Source organism: Ictalurus punctatus, chromosome 7 (genome assembly GCF_001660625.3).
Source record: "Ictalurus punctatus breed USDA103 chromosome 7, Coco_2.0, whole genome shotgun sequence".
Taxonomy (NCBI): Eukaryota; Metazoa; Chordata; class Actinopteri; order Siluriformes; family Ictaluridae; genus Ictalurus; species Ictalurus punctatus.
In genome coordinates, this window is record NC_030422.2 from 9,529,162 (window position 1) to 9,550,099 (window position 20,938).

The window sequence follows — 20,938 nt, forward strand, 5'->3', positions numbered from 1 at the left end:
AAAAGAAAAAAAAAACACAATGGAAGAAAATTAGGAGAAAAGAGGCTTCACCGGATATTTAGTGTGGAGCGGTGCCAATCATTTAAAAAAAAAAAAAAAATTGCGCTAGTTAAGAAAAAAAAAATTAGTGTTAAAACTACACTACGAACCCAGTTTATATAACTCAGGGTGCCATTACTATATCCTGGAGCTAGTTGGATAAAATTACAGTTACACAGTTTAAGTCATCCAACAAAAAATATTTTATTTAATTTTATAAGCTGGTGTACAGAAAAAAAATTACAGTTCTCTCTACAGTCAGTTGTAATGTGTTTTATAGTACAATAGCATATCTTTTACATAAAAACCTGTCAAATTCTCACTCGTTCTGGGGTTTTAACTAGCATATATATATATATATATATATATATATATATATATATATATATATATATATATATATATATATATATATATAGAGAGAGAGAGAGAGAGAGAGAGTTAAACAAGAGTATGCAAGATTAAGTGTTTTGTTGTTTTTTTTAAGCTCATCCTATCCATCTGTGTATCCACATCATCAATGTCCTCAATGTTATTCATTTGGTAAAGTCCGTGAGGTCCTTAAACAGAACCACATGCAGAGTGGGAACGGTGTCTCTTAGAGTCCTAAATTAATAAAGCAATCATTTAAGCCAGGTTTAGAACATGACTTGGGCCCTGAAGTGGGCCTGCTTGGTCATGTTGTTGCTCATTCCAGTCCTCAACATCCACTTAGACTTCATCCTCTGTACATACCGCATGTCCTTCTGCTGCTGGACCACTGAACCTTTACCTGAAACACACATACAACACATAATATAGAAATACAGAGCCATATCAGCAAGTAGTAATAATAATAATAATAATAATAAATATAGCTGCAAGCAGCAATTAAGGGGCCAAGCATGAAAGAGGCTAAACAAGCGTGGCAGGGAGCATCAAGACCAACTGTTCATGACAAATAAAATAAAATAAAAAAGATACATTTTAGACATTTGTATATGATTTTAAGCAAAATGGTTGAAAAGTCATAAATACAATAAATTGTTGATTTAACTGCTTATCATGTTTGACCAATAGGTGGCGGTCACCACACTGATGTGGTGTGGTCAGGGTGGGGTGACAATGCCACACACAAAGTTTGGTATGTATATGCCAAAGTGTTGCAGAGATACAGCCTCAGATTCAGTTTGGCATCATGCCAACATTTTTGTTGATGCGTTGAATGAGAACGGTTTGGTCCATTACAAAACTTTTATCTGGCATGGTCTGCAGATGACCCGAATGGAATTTGGTGAAAATCGGGTCAAAGGTCTAGGAGGAGCTCGAAAAAGTAGGTTCTCAACGAATTTCAAAACATTAGACAGCAAGCTTGATCGACTGTGGCATAGTTGGGATTACTGTTCTCGCCCTGACTCACGGAATCAATCAAGACCACTCTCATTACAGTAGGCAAAGTTTTTCAAAAGCTATTCGAATTTTTTTGAAATTCCATTACATTAACACTCTCTCCAAACTTCTTGAGTACCTTAAGGGCTTGGTGCCGACGACACTTACCGATTTTCGTAACGATACGCCAACGTGTTAGTAAAATACAGCATTTTACTACACAATTCAAAATGGCACACACTCAAAAAGGCCGACATGGGAAAACTGTGTACCGTTCAACTCGGTATGCTGTACCGAATCTAATGAGGCAAGTCTCGTGATTTTCGGTCAACGTGTTCAGAAGTTATAAGCAAAATAAACCATTTTTCATATCTCGTGACCACTAGGTGGCGCAGTGATGAAACTATATAGTTGTCCTCAGGTTATGCTTTTGATGACAGCTACCAAGTTTTGTCTTAATATACCAAACCGTTGCGGAGATACAACCGTATGTCCGTTTGGGCGTGCTCTTCGTCGAACAGTTGGATCTATCGAAAAGCTTTTGAGAACTTGCATGACTTTCTGAACAAGTTTCGTGTCTTTTCACAACTCTGGTTTGCTCTCCATGATTCGAATTCCAGACTTTACTTCCTGCACAAACCTACGTAGGTTTGTAACAAAAAGCCCCGCCTCTGGTCTTCCTTGGACGGAGCTGAAACTCGTTATGGTAGTGGGCGTTTCCTTTTCGACAGGGGTAAACCAATCACAACAAACTGGAACATCATTCTGACCAATCAAAGCAGAGAATGCTCTCTGAAAGGAGGAGTTTCGAATGAATCCTTCAGAACGGATCATTTAACGAGTCGTTTGTGACACTGGGGGGAAAAAAGGTAACGCTGCAGTTTGAATTATGAGCACATTAAAGTGTTTTTGACCTCGGATGCATCTAAATCTATTGTATGAGAGCTCTAAAACAAATTTAAGCATGTTTCAAAACCATAATAGGTACGCTTTAAGAGAAGAATAAGAAATATCTGGGTGGGGGAGGGGGAGGGGGAGGGGGTGGGGGAGGGGGAGGGAAGAATTCAGTGCTTGGCGCCTAATAATAATAACAATAATAAAAAGTTCCTCACCAGATTCTCCGGCCCAGCCCAGAGCCCGGTACTGCTTCAGCACTCGGCCCACGGCGCGCTGGTTGTGCATCGGTACCAGCTCCCTCGGTGTCCCGAAACGCTGCTTATAGTAACGCATCAGTGAGCGGTGACCGATCTTCGCCCCTGCAGCAGTGCAAAAACACCAGCATCAGACACAAGCGGGACAGACTGTACTGCAGTAAACCTCTCTAGCTTCTTATCCGTGTGTTAATTAGTGATGTAGTACCTACCGGACGGCAACGTGAGCTCTAAAGTGTCATCGTCAATCTCCACCATCTTTTCATCGGGAAGCTCTCCGTCCATCATTTCTACGTCGGTTCCAGCGTGAGCGTCTGGGTAGCTACTCCTAGTCATTTAAACAGCAAAAATAACGACTTCACTACACAGGATGGTGGCGTTAAACCCGCAGTCACCTCGACTACACGAGCGAACCGGACCTACCTGAAGTCGTAGAAATCGGCAAACTCGAGTGCCGAGTCTCCGTCGGTGTAGAGTTTGCAGTGGCTCTTGTCGCTCATGTGCGCCTGCACCGCTTCGGTCGAGTAGAACGACTTGCCTTTTTCGTTACACCATAAACACACTTTGCCGAAACCCACCTTCTCGCCTGTGGGGGGGGGGGCGGTTGGAAAAAAAAAAAAAAAAGTTACTGAGGAGAAAGCTTCGAATGTAAATATGCTAATATGGACATCAGTGAATAAAGGCTAGTCGGAACACTAGTCTAATTCCTTCAAACAAACAAACAAACAAACAAACATTAACCCGTTAACATGAAACCCATTAACATGAAACCGTGAGGACTTTCCTGTGGTGAGAAACTGTTACAAAGTGCCAACACTGGAGACTCCTTCCATAAACAGTCCTCTGCGTAAGCTGTTACTATAGTAACGATAACGCTACTACATTCTGTGACTATCAGAGGTGCTGTTATAGAACATTAATTGACACCTGCCCAATCAGACTCACCCAGGTATGCGAGGAGTCCTCTCAGGTCAACCAGGTACTCGATGTCGGGGATGAAGAAGCTGTGCTCTTTGGTCATGTGGGCCACGTTTTTGCTCAGAGAGTGCGAGTGGTGCGAACAGAACAGGCAGTCGGTCACGGGGATGGACCCTGGAGCAGGAGCGGGCGTGGCCACGCTGTCCTCATCCATCTGCTCCTCTTCATCAGCCTCCATCTCATCATCGTCATCAACGTCCTCCCATTCTTCTGGAAAAGTTGTTAGTACGTATTTTGAATCCGTTGCTGTCACAGTGCTGCATAAGTATTCACCCCCTTGAACCTTTCCACATTTGGTAGTTTGAATTGTTTGTTTTGGATTTTTTTTTTTTTTTTTTTTTAAACAAAGAATCACTCACCTTCAGCCGCTGCATCGTCATCGTCGTCCTCTTCCTCTCCGTCGTCAGCAACGATCATCTTGGCTTGCCGCTCAAACCACTCCAGCCTCGGCGCTTTATCCGGCCTCTTCCTGAATTGCCTGTCTGTGGGCGTGGTTTCCGAGTGGGTGTGCTTCTGCTTTGGCCTCAGCCCATCCCTCATGGCTTTCTGAATCGCCTCATTCTGAGCATCCTTGTCCAGCTCGGCTCCTTTCTCCAGGTTCTTCTCGTTCATGCGCTGCACCGCCTCCTGGGCAACGGCCACGGCTTTCTTCTCAGCTTGCTGGTGCTTGTGCGACTGCAGGTGGTTGTTGTAGGCGTTGCCACTGGAGAACTTCTTGTTGCAGGTGGTGCAGGTGGAGAGGCTGTGCGCGTCTTCCAGCTGCTGTTCGGCGGCCGCCCGCTGGGCCAGCACACGCTCCTGGAAGTTCTCGGCGGTGACTGGTGGCATGTTGGCTACCTTGCGCTTCAGGTTGTAGCGGTGCCAGTCAGTCTTGTAGTGCGCACGCTGCATGTCAGCGTCGGCGAACTGCACGCGGCAGCTGATACATGTGTATGAAGACATCACGGCTGCCCAGAGACACAAGAGCAACAGTTTTATTTGTATATCCCATGTGATTATCTCCTCAAACAAGGGTCAGACTGGGCTCAGTCTGAGGTTTATTCGTTTTTTTTTTTAAAGTAATTCTAAACAACTTGAGTCATTTTTTTAAGCATTACATACTGTCAAGCTTGTTTTTTTTTTCAAAATGGGTTGAGTCACTGGGATCCACTTGCATTTCTTTGAATCTTTGAAGTTAGAGTACACGACACGACACAGAAGCCCATATTTCCTGTTTTGTGTTCCTATATAGAACATATGTAGGACATCTTACTTCTATTCACATCACCCTGTCGTTGATTATTTTACTATACCAGCACACAATTACTTCCAAACGGAACCACAACCGTTCAATGTGGTGAAATTTTAAGTAAAACACAACAGAGACGGTGTATATGATAAACATATCCAATAAATATATATATTCATTTATTTATATTTAGGATTAAATCCCGTCTCACCTAGGTTCCAGTTATCCACTGTTTATGAAATAGCCTTCTTTCCTCGAGTTAAACCCACGTTCTTACATGACAAGAGAAAAGCAACTGTTACCTTTGAACCGGAAATGAAACTCCGGAATAACGCGCGATTTGAGCTTATGTCGCCATCTTGTGGTAAATCCTGACAGGCCAAAAATAGAGTTTCGATGTATTGTAAAGCAGTCAAGATAAACATATAATATATAATATATTATATATACACATTTCCTCCCATGAGTAAGCGTTTATATTAATTAATCAACAAATATTAATCAACTCTATCAATGTAACGAATCCCTAAGTAGTTTCTGAAACCTGGAAACTTCACCATATAGGTTGAAGTTGAAATATGTGCCACACAACATGGGTTACATGGGTTATATATATATTTAAAAAGGACTTTTAAATTATGATTTTGTCCAAGTATTATGTTAATAATTAAATTTGACTGTTTCCAGCGATCCAAAACAGTCTGAAGGTGCGCTACAAAATACCTAAACAACTTTCAAAACATTTTATTCAGACACGACAAATTAATCTAGTATTCATTTAAACCTGAATTAAGTTTTCAGGTTTAAAATACACTATTTAGACTGGGCTGTGCCGACAAAAATTAAGGTATAACCGGGATTACGTGTATTTAAAATATATATATATATATATATATATATATATATATATATATATTTAAGTAATTTATTGTTATGGTTATTTTTACATATTCATTCGACACTGGGCACAAGGTGAGAGAATTCACCTCCCCACCCCTGGACAGGACAGGGCACCACACACACACACACACACATTACATATAAGGTCAATTTATATTTATAATGCACAGTGGGAGAAAACTGGAGAACCCAGAGGAAACCAGACAAGGACATGGGTAGAACTTGAAAAACTCCACGCAGACGGTAACCCGAGTTAAGGTTCGAACCGGAGACTTTACCCACTGCCTCACCACAGTAAAGTTTACAAAAAATAATTTCCTGATAGTTTTTCCACTCAAGATGTGTTACAATGTTTCAATAATGCTTTATGTCAAGAGTAACATTGCTGCTGTTCATTTCAGACCGGCAAATCCATAACGGTGGACATTTTAAGGTTACAAACATAACCACGGTTCTAAAGCGTGTCCCAAAAGTCTCCATACACTGGGGGACTATGTTTGCCAGCGCCACGTCGATCGTTCCCTCGTCAGTGGATGTTCTTGGACGTCCACTTCTCGATCGGTCCACAACGCTTCCAGATTTTTTGAATTTGTTAATAAGTTTGGCAACAGTGTCGTGTGCGAGTGAAAGAGAGATGTGCTCGCCGTGTTTCCTGTTAAAAGTCCATCGCGACAGCTTCCTGATCCAGCCATGAGAATGATTATGACACGTTCTTCACATTCTTATTCTGGAAGACATTTTTGCGAAAATAAATAAATAAATAAATAAATAAAATTTAAAAAGTGTTAATTTCACCTATATACAGAGACTTTTGGGACACCCTGGAGTTCACGCCTTCCGAGACTCACCTCGACTCCTATCTTATCAGTCCGTACAAATGATTGATTTGGCTGTGACTTTGTTTGTGAAATTTTGAGTGTTTTTGAGTTTTGCACGGTGTTTCACAGTGAAGCCGGTTGGTAAATGAGACTTGTTAGCTGTATTCATGATCGACGCACGTGAATCTAAGAATGCCAGTTTTGGGGACGTCACATGACGCGTCTTGGCCCAAACCTGCGATTTTGTAATTTTCGAAAATTGCAAGCTCCTTCGCATACTGCAGTTTTTTCTTTGATTTGGCGTTCACTTCTGCTATTGCGCAATCCTGGAGGGACAACTTCTTACATGCATGTGCACCAATGTCAAGACAGGACATCGTTTCCAATAAATAAATACCCACTGCAACGTAGACGTCTTTCTCTTCTCTATCTTCTGTTGCAGCGACTGTATTTTTTATTTTTTTTCTTATTCCATAACCACCATTAAACTCAGTGTTCACTGGTTATCTCCATACACATGCTGTGGTGTTGGTCAATAAATGGCACTCACCTCTCATTTCCCAAATGCATCACGCCGGTGACAATAGAATTCAGTACGCGAGGATTTTATTAACACCTAACTCCCACCGTCCAAGTAAATTAGATTCTTTCTCGATCTCCCCTCCACCAATCTGAATATTAAATCAAATTTATGCTCAATCTCTTGAAAAAAAAATAATTTACAAAACCAATTTCCACATTCAAATCTTTGGGACACGAGGTGTTCAAACGTATAAGCGTGAAAAGCCGAAACGGAATTTCCTACAGCTTGCATATTTGAAACAGACATTTGGCTTTCGAGTCGAGCTCGGTCATCCTACACGCAGAGCGCAGACTTTTTATTTGGAATCGGATTCCGAGATCAGCTGCAATGTTTGACGGACAATTTCAAAATGAAGTTAAAACGTTGCAGATCTGCAACATTGCAAGTCAAATCCTAATCTTGGTAGCAGGGGGAAAAAACAATAGATGCGAAGAGATCACGCATTAATAGTGCTCGGTTTATAAATAAATAAATAAATAAATAAATAAATAAATAAATAACCTTAACATTCCGGCAAATCAACTGGATTTTGACTTGGTGCTGCAATGCTTTTGGGAAACTCGACCGTGTTCATTAAAGATCATCCTTAAATGGTAGAGCGACCATCACACTGAACTCTCTCTCTCTCAGTTAAGATGATCTTCACTTTGTGATGGCTTTTGGGAAACTCAGCTCTGAGCAGATGAAACCCGAACGCTCGCGCTCAACCGTGCGCCTTTAATAAATGTCCGTCTCGGAACCACCTTTCAAGACACCAACCCGGATGTTAAGCAAGAGAGCACCGATGTAAGGATGTGGAGAACAGTATCCATCACACAGTCTTTATCCATCCAGTTAAAGATTTAAGGTTTTATCCAATCCGGCGAATGATTCCGAGTTAGGACACACAGAGAAATCAGGCGAAGAAGGAGGCCTTGGTAAAAGGGATTACGTTATTTTTTATTAGTCTTAAATTTGTATCTACAACGAAGGGACACGAGCAAAAATAAGTGACGACTCCATGGAAAAAAAGAAAAGAATTACATTTATTATTGATGCATTTTTTTTCTCCATTTTTTTTTAAGTAAACGACTTTTTTTGTTTGGTGATTTTTTTTTTGTCCTTTTCAGTCTAAAGAAATTTTTACAATAGAAAGAAACATTAACTACACGAGACACAGAAAAAAGTCCCTAGAAGACAAGGAGCCAGTCTAGTCTAACGTGAAATCCGAAACAAAAATCGAAGGAGGTCGCTGCTTCATACTCAATACTGCTTGTTCCGTTTCTCGGGGGGACGGGGACACCAAAAACAAACCAAAAAAAATGAACAAACGGGGAAAGAAAAATAAAAAAAAAAATCAGAGGAACGACGAAGCTCCCTTCCATTTCTCCTTAATGTTACATTATTATACAGAGTCACAACAGTAGTACAGAGATGGCCGGTGGGACAGACTTTGTACGGAAAACAGGGCGAAGACACTGGCTGAATCCCAAACTGCTCCCTACTCCCTGGGTAAGTGCACTACACGGGGGGGGGGGGGGGGGGGGGGGGGGGTGTCGGGGGTAGAACAGCTACCTCACACCGCGAGTAGTGTCCAATTTGGGATTTGACCCTAGAAAATATCTCAGAATGCAAAGGAAATACCTCCTCCCGTTTTTTTTCTTTTTTGTTTTTTTTTAAAGCGTTTTTATTTATTTTTATTTTTTTTTAACTTTTTTAAAATTTTATTTTAAATAGATAAAAATCCTTCATCACAAAGTCTGTTTGTATCTCTGGTCCCTTGACGTTTCTGATTTGTTCAATCATTTTTCTGGAAAAGTGCACAAGTACGGCCGCCCTGCCTGTCTGTGTCTGTCTGTCTGTCTGTCTGTGTCTGTCTGGGGGATGTGAAAACCAAAAAACAAAACAAAAATAAAAAAATAAAAATAAATAAAAAGGGATCCTGAGCACTCGGTCAAGGTTGAAACAGGAGTGTGTTAGGACTGCTACAGAACCGCCTCTCATCGTTCATCTGTGGATTAATCAGTGCAACAGGATGAGTTCTTTGCTTTTTCACTGATCGTGTAGAAGTTTTCAGAGCTTCAGCTGGAAAGGTGGGTTTCTTCACACCTTTACACCTTTTTTTTTTTCCTCCCCCCTCTTTCCCTCCCTCCAGTGCTGTGTTCATTTGTCAGGACTGGAATATCAAAAAACATGTCAATGATATCAAAATGCATTTTACAGTATTTACAAGAAGCAAAATGATCGAGAAAGGGGACGGGAAGAGGACGGGGGGGGGAAAAAAAAAAGAAGAAAAAAAAAAATCAAATAAAGAGGTGACGTCATGTACAAGGCGGTGCGATTCGAGTACGGGGGCAGGTTAGAGCGTTTGGAAACTCTTAATTAATAAATGAAATAGCAGTGGTGGATGATGGGAAACATCTAGAATGAAGCCCAAAACTGTTCAACAAGTATTAAAAACGACAACAATAACAACAAAAACATTGATGAATCCTGATCAGTACGCTTCAACGGGAGTTAAAGATGAAAGATGGACCTCCGTGTTATAGGACTCTGCGTTTAGGTGTCTTGTCTCTAGGTAGTCTTCATTCGTATCCAACAAAACAAAAAACAAAACAAAACAAAACAAAACAAAACAAAACCCGACAAGTGGCGTTCAAGATTTTTTCCTCCACTCGTCTTGGGAACAGACGTAGACGCGGCACCTCAACGGCACTCGAGGTGCTGAAGACGACGCGTGTCTGGTCAGCCGAGGGCGCTGCCACTGATGCTCCTTTTCCATCAGTCCGTCATAAATGAGAACAGCGTGTCTCGACGTCTGACGTCCGTTTCCCCACCCACCTCCACCTCCACCACCATTTCCCGAGACGCCCTGTTTCAGGAACATGCAGGCGGGACAGGGGTCCATTCAGCAGGAGGTATCTTTAGACTGGCATTATTTACATGTTTACAATGTCCTGAAGCAAGCTGCATGTTGCAAGACATACACACATGAAGGAGGGTCGGGAAAGGGTGGGGAGAATAAATAAAACGTGAGCAAAACGTAAATAAAACAAACAAAAAAAAAAGTACCACAATTAAAAAACAAAAAACAAACAAACAACAGGATTTTCGCCTTAGGAGTGAAGATCCTTCTTTTTTCTTCTTCTTCTTCAATCGGTGACATCATGACACAGGCCACAAACTGCTGTTGGCTTTCTAATTGTTCAGAGAGCGTCTGGACAGAGGGCATAATAACACAGCAACAGCAAAGAGATCGGTCATGGAGTGAAGTTTACTATCAGAAACGCTCGACGCCCGGGGGGTGGAGCTTTCTTTCAAATCGCTACATTACGTAAAGGAGATTAAAAAGTCACGCAAAGCCATGGTGGTGGTGGTGGGGGTGGGGGTAGGGTTATAAAAAAAAAAAAAAAAAAAAATTAAGTTACTCCAAGCTCGAAATTTTCCCCCCAAACAACATTAGAATAAAACATCAACTAATTCACAAAAATAATAACAATAATAAATCATAGAGTTTCCACTGGGTATCGTGACGAATATGTGCTTACTCTGACGATTTCATGGTTACTGAGATACAAATGTGCCCTTCTGAGGAAAGAAAAAAAAAAAAAGAAAAAAAAAAATACCCTTATCAATCATTACAATATTAATACAAAATAAAAATAAAAAAAGAACAATAATTATTAATAATACAATACATACACAGAAATAATGGAAAACGTTCATAGCCCGTCACATCTTCATGAGTGTTTTAAAATGTACACGTTAAAATGGATGGGGAAGCAAAAAAAAAAACAAAAAAAACTTACAAACAAACAAAAAAACAAGGTGGGGGTCGTCAACACGTCCCCAGAGTGAAATCTAGCACGTTAAAAAGGAACGAGAAAGAAAAGAAAGAAAGAGAAGAAGATGGAGTGAGTTAAAAAGAGCTGAGCCAAAAACACGTTCACGTTCCTGTCCATCAGTCTGTCCTTTCGCTTATGCGTGTGTGAGTGCGAATGTGGTGGGGGGTGTATATGTGTATATATATATATATATATATATATATATATATATATATATATATATATATATATATATATATGCGTGCCTTCTTAAAGCCCCTTCTTTCAGTGTCCTGAGCCAGACAGGAAGGCAGAGCGAGGCAGTCAGCAGGCTCTTCCTGTAGCTCGGGGGCTGATTCCTGTCACCGGTGTCCATTTTGGAGCGAGTCCCGTGCTTCGAGCGGCGTCCCGTGAAGATGCGCGGCTTGGCCCAAAGTTCTACGAGGCGTGGGGTGTGTTGTCAAAAGGAACAAATGGAAGGAAAATAAAAGGAAATAATAATAACAATAATAATAATAATAATAATAATAATAATAATAATAAAAAAGGAAAGGGGAGGGAGAAAAAAAGAAAAAGAATAAAAGAAAATCACACGCTCATCGTCATGTTGGGTGAATACTGGAACGAGAAGGGAAAAGATATGTGAGAAGACGGATACAGGACGGTCGTGGTATTATTACAGGATCTGTGTGTTATGCGTCTTCAGCTACTCACACTTTCGCTTTGGAACGGGTTGAGGAAGTTGCCGCCCATCTCGCCGTCGTCTCGCGGTGTGCCCGGCGGGTTATTCATGCCTGCCATGTTGCTGGGCGAGTTCTATGAGGAGGGGGAGAGAAAAGCCCGAGACGTTTTTCAGAGACATGCAGCACATCGTCCTGGTCAAGAGTCGTGGTGGTGCATCACTCACTCGTTTACACCTGGAGCGTTAACATCCGGTTTATACCGGTTTACTCCAATATACTCCCTTCAGTAACATCCATCAAGTTTCTTCCTTCCTGCATCCTTCTTTCTTTCTTTCGGCCAGTTTAGAGTTGCGAGTATACTCTTATTTAACGTTTTTCTTTCTTTCATCCTCAGTTTGTTCATCTTTCCTCAGCAGAGGCTAAAACCATTATTAAGGACAGCTCTCACCCTGGCTTTGATCCGTTCAACCTGTTGCCCTCAGGGAGACGTTACAGGTGCATCAAAACAAGGACTAATAGATTTAAGAATAGTTTTTTCCCAAAAGCTATTACCATTCTAAACACATACATGTACTGAGTCCACAGCATATGTATATAGTGTCTCAAAACTGTGCATCTCATAGGACCTCCCCCCTCCGCCCCAATATCTCGTTTATTTATCTTGTTTATTCTTCTTGTTTATTTTATGTACATGTTGGCACGGAAAAAGGAGTGGCTCTTAATTTCATTGTACATGTGTATAGTGACGATAAAAGGCATTCATTCATTCATTCATTCCTCCAAGCTAATTTCAAGTTGCCATCGTGTCTTTCTTTTATCCTTTCCTCCTTCCAACCGTTTCAGAATTGCCAATATACTCTATCTAAAAAAAATAATAATAAAATAAAAATGTGAAAAAATGTAAAAAAAAAAAAAAAAAAAAAAAGGCAACTCCGTTCTTTCCTCCTTCCTTTCCAACAATTTAGAGCGTATCCAAATAGACTTTTTAGATTAAAAAAAATTTATATATGAAATTTCTTTTGTAGATCCTTTTTCAAGAGAGGGTTTTCTCCTTCATCCCATTTCCTCCTTTCTTCCTATTTTGTTGCCTAGATACTCCAACAACATATTATATTTCTTTATTATTGCTTCACTCTTTCCTCACTGCCTTCTTCCTTTCGTTCATCTTTCCTCCCAGCAATTTAGACCTGCCAACATCATAACTCCAATAAAATGCTTATGAAATCATTATCATTATTCTTCCTTCCTCCTTTCCAACTCATTCTTTCTTTACTCTTTCTTCCTTTTTTTTTTTTTTAGAATGTACTCTAATCACGTTTACAAAAGAAAAATGGAGGTCTCCCCCGTCGTGATACCCGAGATAATGACCGGTCGTGAAGATGTTTCTGTCTCGGATGCCCAGCATGTATGAATTTATGTGTTAACGAAAGGTTTTTAAAGTTATTCACCTTTGGCAACCCATCCATGTCACCGGACCCTACAAATAAAAAAAAAAAGTTCAGAATGAGACAAGACGACCAACAGGGGGAGCTTTAATACAACAAGTGAGGGTCAGATGTGCTGGATGACGCCATGGTAGCACGCTCACCTAATGATCCGTTCATATGATGAGGCTCCATGGAGCCCATCCCTCCCATCGGACCGTCAGGGCCCGGGCCCATCGGGAACTGCGAACACACAAACGTACGTTTAGGCAGCCGGCCACCTGCTGCAGGGATACTCCTGGAACGGCTTCACTCAAGAAGACGGCTTCGTTAGCGGAAAATTGTTTAAAAAGCGTTGTGCCGTTGCCGTGCGAGGGAAATTCAATTAAATTCAATCGGATAATCGAGCTCAGCCGATCAAACGCTTGAAGCTAAACGTGTGTTAAATCCAAAGCAACCCCTCAGTCCACAGTTTCAGCGAGAGCACTCACGTTGGGTCTGTTGCCTCCGGGGCCGATGGGGTTCATCATTGTGTATATGTTTTCGCTCGAGTTCGTCGAATCTGCGCAAGAAAGACAAGTCAAAGATCAGTTTTGAGGGAAAAAAATAAATACATTTTTAAAAAATCTATCGCATTTATGAACTCATCCCACAGGTCAATCCCACCCAATATAGTCTCGCTTATATAATAACTGATCGATATGAAGCTCAGCCAAAGCGCAGCTTGATGCCCGCTGTGCTTCTTTAAACATTCACAAGGCAGTGAAGATGGCCATAATGTCCGATCCCAGGCAGTGGGTTAGGATTACATCACTCTGAATGGGGGATGGGAGGAAATGTTGTACACTGTGAGTGTGTGTGTGTTTTTCCCCCACTCTCTGTGCTGAGCTACAAAGGCAATGCAGCAACCTTGCACTGACATTGGCTGCCGAGACAGAGGGCGAGCGGGAAGCACCGAGCATCATTCGGTGCGACTGGGAGATGATCAGATTCCGCTGATCGCAGGAGTGTGTGAATGTGTGTATAACTGTTGATTTTTACACACCTCCTGGACTTGGCATGATGGGAGTTCCTGGAGGACCACCTCCCCCTGGAGGACCCTGAGGAAGATGAGCACGCACACACACACACGCAAACACACACACACGGATCTCATTTTTAGGAACGCCATATAACGCTATTCTCAGCTCCAGAAATGCCGGAGGAGAAATTTTAAACAAAGTTGCAGTAGACACAGGGGAGACATTATGGCAGTATGATTAATGCCCACATATTCTGCTTGTCCAAATACAAGGCCCGGAGCTAAACAGAAGAATATAGTAATTGCTCGAGAAAAGATTTTTTTTTTTTTAAAAAAGATTATTTTTAAAAATCAATATGTTTAGAGAGTTAAATATGTGCTTAGGCATACTTTTTGCTTCCAGAGGAAATCATTAACTAGTGTTCGTGTGGAGAGGGACAGAGTTGGCACTACAGGCCCACGATGGTGGCGTGTGTCTGTTACTTACCACGTAGTTGCCCGGAGATGAGGAGGAGTACGCTATCTGTGAGGGAAAAAAGGGAGGAAAACCACAGATGGGTGGAATCTTTAAAAAATAATTACATTTGGTTTGTTTTACTAGACTTGATGAAACGAATCACTTTAGCTTTATATTACTAGACTTGACAGAGTGAACCACTTTTAAGTGACTGACTCATTAAGTGAATCGCTTTGCTTCGCTTCACGACATTAGTCACTTTGGTTCACTACATGACATGAATCACTTTGCTTCACTTTATGACATGGACCATTTTGTTTCCCTTAAAGACACGAATCACTTGACATGACCGCCTTAATTCACCTGATCATGTGAATCACTCTGGATCACCCGACGACGTCTATCATTTTTAGTTTGCATGAACACATGAATCGCTTTGGATGGTTTGATGACACGAGTCACTTTGATTCACCTGAAATGGTGCACTTTGGGTCGCTTGATGACACAAATTATCTTGTTTAGCTCGACTGACCATCAGTTTGGTGCACCTGATGACGTGGATCAATTTGCACACTGTTTTATTAGACTTGAAGTGAATGATTGGTATACATGATGAAGTGAATCACTTTGGTTCACTTGACGAGAATCGTTTTTGAACTTTGTTTTACTGGACTTGATGAAGTGAATCACTTTGGTTCACTTGAAGTGAATCACTGTGAACTTTGTTTTACTGGACTTGAAGTGAATTACTTTGGTATACAAGATGAAGAGTATCACTGTGGTTCACTCAAAGTGAATCGCGTTAAATTTTTTAACTAGAGTTGAAGCAAATCACATTCAAATTTGTTTAACTTGCATCCATCGCTTTGGCTCATTAGACAAAGTGAATCACCTCCCGTCATAAAAAGGGTGCTACATAAATACAAATGCATTGTGGGGGATGGTCAGACTTACCGAGTTAGTGTTGGGATTCGGCCAGGGACCCCGTCCTCCTGGACCCCTGAGAGAACAACAGACAGATGAGTGGGAGGAGAAAAGACTAAAGCGACCCACACCATAAACTAGCTTGTCTGACATGTGTTTTGCCCAAAGCGATGACGCTGATGACGATGATGGAGGCTTGCGGTTGCTACTCACATGTTCATTCCTGGCATGCCTGGCCCACCCAGAGAGTTTGGAGGTGGCCTCATTGCACCGTAGTTCTACGAAAAGGTGAAAGTTTAATCTTTATTAAGAGACAGAAACTTGCAGCGATCACTTGAGCAACAGAAGAGTCGCCGTGAGTTAAAAGCTTTCATATCTGATAGCGTAATGGGGTATTCAAGACATACCTGAGGACCCATGCTGCCCATCCCTCTAGGTGGATTCATTCTCATCGGGCCACCCATGCTAGGGTGTCCTGAATGACCGGGGGGGTGAGGGAAAAAAAAAAAAAAAAAAACTAAGTATGCTTTAATCTGATTCAAAACAAAATCAACACGCTGATCATTTTGTGGGTTCTGGCTTTGTGTGTGGCTCGTCTAGACTAATACCTTGTGGTCTGGTTGGGTCCAGATTGTTTGGCAAGAGTGGCTGTGACCCAGGAACCCCGACAGGAGGCTGAGGACAAAAAAACCCAAACATATCAAAAAGGGAAATACGGAACAGTGAAAACCCAAAAGACGAGCCGAGTGTGAACGTGGGGCTGTTGTGAATTCACGTAAAACCTGCTTTGACTTATCACAGTAAACCAAGACGACTCGTGGTCACATGATACAAAGCACACGGTGTCGTAGTTCCATCACGTGCGGTCATTAATAAGACAAACAAACAAACAAACAAACATCTCGTACTCTCAAGAATGTGGAAGATCTATGGGACCAACAAGACCCGTGCCTTGACGTCTAACAAGCGGACCTGCTGTAGGGGTAAATCTGACTTTATACGAGTTGTGGTATTCTTATTGGACGACGGATCCGTTGAGTCTCAGTCTCGGAAGCACCGCCCACCCACTGGTCACGGAGTGCCTCGTGTTTGTTGTACATTTTTCTGGCCACAAAGCTTCAGAATACGCTCTCTCCACACTCATTTCTATCAGAACGCAAAGATTTTTTGTTCTCATTTGGAGCAAGTGACTGGTCTGAAAACGAATGGGGGGGGGGGGGGGGGGGGGGGGGGGGGTTAATAGGTTGCTTTTTCTGAAGTTTATTGGCCTGAAATCCATCAGGCTCTCTAGTAGCGATATGTCTGAGGTCTGGCTTGCAACACGATATGTATTTATTAGTCCTATTCGGTTTCTCACAAAATCGGTGAGAAAAAAACACATCGCCAAAAGGCGGTGCGTTTTAAGATTACGATCGAATCCAGAGACCAAATCTATATCTTGGTGTGCATGCTGGGACGTGTGTATCAGGATGTTTCTACTCTCGTGGATGGTCTGATACACAGGTCTTGGGACAAAAGAGAGAGAACACTAATACCAATATCCAATAATGCTAATGAAAATGAGTCTTTATTAATCACATATACACATGCACAGTGAAACTGTTTTCTTCGCATACCCCAGTGTGTCAGGAAGTTGGGGTCAGAGCGCAGGGTCAGCCATGATACAGCGCCCCTGGAGCAGAGCGGGTTAAGGGCCTTGCTCAAGGGCCCAACAGTGGCAGCTTGGCAGTGCTGGGGCTTGAACCCCCGACCTTCCGATCAGTAACCCAGCGCCTTAACCACCAAGCCGCCCTTGTTCAGCATCATGTATAATCAGTATAATGTTCAGCACAACTCCATTACCCTGCTACAACAGAGAAAGCCATCAGGAAACCTTGCGTTTCGCATGGGATTTAAGCTTATTTGAGACCGATACGCAACACTTTGCTTTGTTTTGTTTTTTACACTGGCAGCACGCTTATTTCCGTGTTTAGTAAACGCGGTGAGATTACCTGTCAATTATTCACAAAGTTTGAATTTTAACCGATGACGGGTTGAAATATTGAGCTGACATTCTGCGAGACTGACATCCTGTAAAGCTTTAATACTTCTGTTCATTATTTCTCTATGTTATGTCTGTCAAGCGCACCAAAAAAAACAAAAACAAACAAACAATCAAAAAAAATCAACCTGCCAAGCCACTGACAAGAAGGTTTAACTGAATGGAAATTATTATAATAATAATAATAATAATAATAATAATAATAATAAAATAAAAGTTTGTTAACTCTTATTGACTTTCTGTTCTGGATACGTAACTACGTAAACGCCGGCCTCGAGACCCCGTTATTGTCCGTTTGAGAATATTTCATCACTGGTTCCCTTGAGCATCGCATTGGGGAGCGAGTTTTCTTTATCAATATCGTCTACACGTGCAAACAGAACTGGTGCAGTCCATTACCTGGTTTGGCATGCGGAGGGACGGCCGAGGTCCACCCGGGTACCGTGGAGACATGAAAGGCTATGGACAAACACAGAAAACAAAACAGAGAGCATGGGTTGTTGTGTTTTTTTTTTTTTGTTGTTGTTGCTCTTATTGTTTTTTTTTTCCCCCTCGTCGTTAGTACAGAGCGGCTGTCTACGGCGACAGGGAGCAAAATAAAAAAGGTGCGGCTAAATGAATGGCGGCAGCGAGGCCAGCTGGAGCAGGTGGAATGCGGGCAGGCAGATGCACTGAGCGACAATGGGGATGGCACCAAATGCGACATATAAATAAGACATCCAGCCTTCTGACTGCTGCTCTCTCTCACGTTCCAAATTCACTCACTCACCACACACACACACACACACTTTTCAGTCTGATATTGACCACACCATGTTGAGATTTTATATACAGACGGGTCGTAATCAGACCGCACACCACGACCACAACAGGCTCGTTCCGATATCCGAAACCGGCTGGACAAGAGACAGAACAGGAGTGTGGTCCGGGACTCTGGCTAAGAGCTCCAGGCTCGATGAGGTCAAAATGTAGAGAGAAAGACAGCCATACAGGCTGGAACGTGTGTGTGTGTGTGTGTGTGTGTGTGTGTGTGTGTACCAGTGACAAGAGTCAGGCAGGACAAAGTGAGGATGTGTAACCGTGTATTTATGTGTGTGTGTTGATTTGGAAATTTCTACAGCTGTTTTTTCCGTCCTCCACCCCCCCACTTCCCCGCACCATTGTACAAGCACAAGCAGCTACGCTTCTTAAAGGGGGGGAAGAACAGAAAAAAAAAAAAAAAAGTGTTCAACCAAAACAAAACAAAACAAAACAAAACAAATCGATATTTTCCACTCGTGTGCAGCCAATTATCCAAGACAAGTTTTGACAAGCCGTGAAAGCTGACGCCCACCAATTAGCATGATGCCGACGCAGCAAAATCACAGCAAAAGCGATGATGCTAAGAGACAATTAGGATTTGTGTGTGTGTGTGTGTGTGTGTGTGTGGGCTGGGGGGGGGGGGGGGGGGGGCTCTTAAAGATTAAAAGAATTTTTAAAAATCCCTCTGTAAGCCATCGTGACAGAAAGGAACATCTGTAATATAATCGGTGAAAGTTTCAATTCAAGTCGTTCGAATTAATACGCCCTTATTGTAATGGTGCAACGTTTACATTTTTTAAGAACTGCAGTGGTACAAACAAACAAAAACAAACAAACAAACAAAACAGCCCACGACACACGCCCCTCCACTGCGTCCTGAAACTCTCTAATCCAAACTAGTTTTATGGAAATCTGATTTATTTTCTTTTTTTTTTGCCATTCGAGTGACATCATACTAACTGGCAGACGTTTCTCTCCAGCTCCAGCGCAATTCTAAAAAAAGATCTGACTTCTCGTCTGACTGTTCCTTTAGAGACTTGAGTGAGTGAGAGTGTGTGTGTGTGTGTGTGTGTGGGCATTCTACAGCACCGGGCTGTGCAATATTAATGCACTATTGATGGTGGGTGGGAGCGGAGAAGCCTTTCCAGCAGCGGGGAGGACCGTGAATAATTCATCCCGCTCTAGGGGGCGCGGACTCTGGGCATGGAGACGCTGGTAAGGTGTGGGCCGCCGGAGGAGCAACGCGAAACGCACGCGGAGACGGAGGGAGGAAGAGGAGCGAAGAGAGGTCGAAAGCCGAGTGGCGCAAAATAAAATAACGATAACAACAACAATAATAATAAAACTTGCTCATCCGACAACGTTTTGATTGGTAAGCGCTCGGGTTTTAGGGGCGGTGTGGGATTTGCGATTAATCAATGAATTCGTTTCATGTGCCTTCATAGGGACGGTTCAATAGAGTGTGTGTGAAAAGGTGTGTGTGTGAGAGAGAGAGAGAAAGTGAGAGGGAGACAGAGAGCAAGAGAAGGAGAGAGGGAAAGTGTGTGTGCGCGTGTGTCTTACCTGGCCGTGGGGTCCCATCATGGGGTTGCTGGGGTTGTGTGGGGGAGGCTGTGCGTGGGGAGACGGCTGCGACCCGGGAGGGCCCTTTAAGAGAGAAGAGGCAGGTGAGACATGAAACGGGGGGCGTGCTGCCGAGGCCTGCTGCTGCTCCGCCGACACACACACAAACACACACACTCTCTCTCTCTCTCTCGCACTACGAGGTAGAATCTGCTGTAATGAAGTTACATCGTAACTTGCAAGAGTTTGACGGACGTTCGTAGTCAACAAAGTACAACGTTTCTGTATCTATCTTCGGATTTGAACCCGGAGCGGGCGTGGAAGGGTGAACAGCAAGGGGTACTCAAGTTCGGCGATCCCATAAGACGTAAACAAACTAGCAAAAACAAAACCCAATTTTAAAAACACGCCGCGAACTTGACCAGGCGGTTACTAAGGATGAATGTACAACGGACGACGCAGGCGTTTCTTGACGTGGTCTTTCCTCCAAACTGAACACTACGGCTCTAAAGCGCAGAAGTGAACACCGAACCGAACGTCCTGTTGGATATCTCAATGAGAAGCATATGGCCTTCCAGGAATCCCCCACAGCCAGAGAGAACTCGCCATCACCGACAGTCTGGGCTCCGAATCCACTTTCATACACTCTTCTCACACCTGCGGAGACGCTCGGCAACGTCCGTGTTCGTAAACCCACCGTATCTGCATGCACACGCCGCAATGGCTAGGCTGAGTCACTTGGGGGCACTGTTGTCAAGAAAGAAAATGAGGACCCTTTTTTTTTTTTTTTTTTTTTTTTTTTTTTGCCTGAGGTTTTTTTTTTTTTTTTTTTTTTTTTTTGGTGCAGCCATCCTTCAGGTAGCAGGCGAAAAGAAGAAAATGAGCCACAGAACTGATTAAGGAAAAAGAGATGCACAGGATGATGACACAAGGTAGCGGCAAATCAAACGGCTCGGGTTGGCGCGATCGCCAGAAACCTAGCGAGTATCATGAAATCTTCATTTTTATTGGGGATGGGGAAGAAGAAAAAAAAAAAAAAAAAAAAAAAAAAAAAATTAAATATCAAGCACATTTATTATAAATAAATAAATAAAATAAATAAATAATAAAAGTCAACATCACACTTCGAGCTGCCATCACAACCCTTAACCCGAAC

At 42.4% G+C, this 20,938-nt stretch overlaps 2 protein-coding genes across 8 annotated transcripts in view; both read right to left on the bottom strand.

The window, feature by feature from the left end:
- Positions 1-218: 218 nt before the first annotated feature.
- znf622 (zinc finger protein 622) lies at positions 219-5,100 on the bottom strand. Of its 2 annotated transcripts, none has more exons than XM_017472239.2 (7): positions 4,976-5,100; positions 3,896-4,483; positions 3,504-3,743; positions 2,982-3,144; positions 2,771-2,886; positions 2,520-2,663; positions 219-811 (listed from the first exon to the last, which is right to left on the bottom strand). In XM_017472239.2, the coding sequence occupies exons 2-7, from the start codon at positions 4,476-4,478 to the stop codon at positions 678-680; spliced, it is 1,380 nt and encodes a 459-aa protein (XP_017327728.1). In that variant the 5' UTR covers positions 4,479-4,483; positions 4,976-5,100; the 3' UTR covers positions 219-677. The 2 variants fall into 2 exon arrangements, with proteins under 2 accessions (XP_017327728.1, XP_017327727.1); XM_017472238.2 differs by having other exon boundaries at positions 3,504-3,746; positions 4,976-5,099.
- A 2,883-nt stretch (positions 5,101-7,983) lies between these two features.
- Positions 7,984-20,938, bottom strand: part of zgc:110158 (LisH and SSDP domain-containing protein) — a 60,215-nt gene continuing 47,260 nt past the window's right edge. For 2 of the 6 annotated variants that reach the window (XM_017472241.3, XM_017472244.3), the window contains 11 exons: positions 19,783-19,866; positions 17,818-17,877; positions 15,986-16,052; positions 15,785-15,852; positions 15,591-15,655; positions 15,408-15,453; positions 14,484-14,519; positions 14,021-14,075; positions 13,467-13,537; positions 13,140-13,218; positions 11,811-13,028 (listed from right to left, as the gene is read on the bottom strand). In XM_017472241.3, the coding sequence (XP_017327730.2) occupies positions 12,859-13,028; positions 13,140-13,218; positions 13,467-13,537; positions 14,021-14,075; positions 14,484-14,519; positions 15,408-15,453; positions 15,591-15,655; positions 15,785-15,852; positions 15,986-16,052; positions 17,818-17,877; positions 19,783-19,866 (801 nt within the window). In that variant the 3' untranslated portion in view covers positions 11,811-12,858. Of the gene's footprint in view, positions 11,487-11,582; positions 11,685-11,810; positions 13,029-13,139; positions 13,219-13,466; positions 13,538-14,020; positions 14,076-14,483; positions 14,520-15,407; positions 15,454-15,590; positions 15,656-15,784; positions 15,853-15,985; positions 16,053-17,817; positions 17,878-19,782; positions 19,867-20,938 lie in introns of those variants that run through there. The other 4 variants (XM_017472243.3, XM_047156671.2, XM_017472242.3 and 1 more) reach the window with 3 other exon arrangements.

Excerpts from the sequence above, each read along its gene's own strand:
- znf622 (XM_017472238.2), bottom strand. The coding sequence starts at position 4,478 with ATGTCTTCATACACATGTATCAGCTGCCGCGTGCAGTTCGCCGACGCT. Across the intron at positions 3,747-3,895 it reads TGACGATGCAGCGGCTGAAG|AAGAATGGGAGGACGTTGAT; the intron begins GTGAGTGATTCT and ends CAACTTTTCCAG. Across the intron at positions 2,887-2,981 it reads GCCGATTTCTACGACTTCAG|GAGTAGCTACCCAGACGCTC; the intron begins GTAGGTCCGGTT and ends TTAAATGACTAG.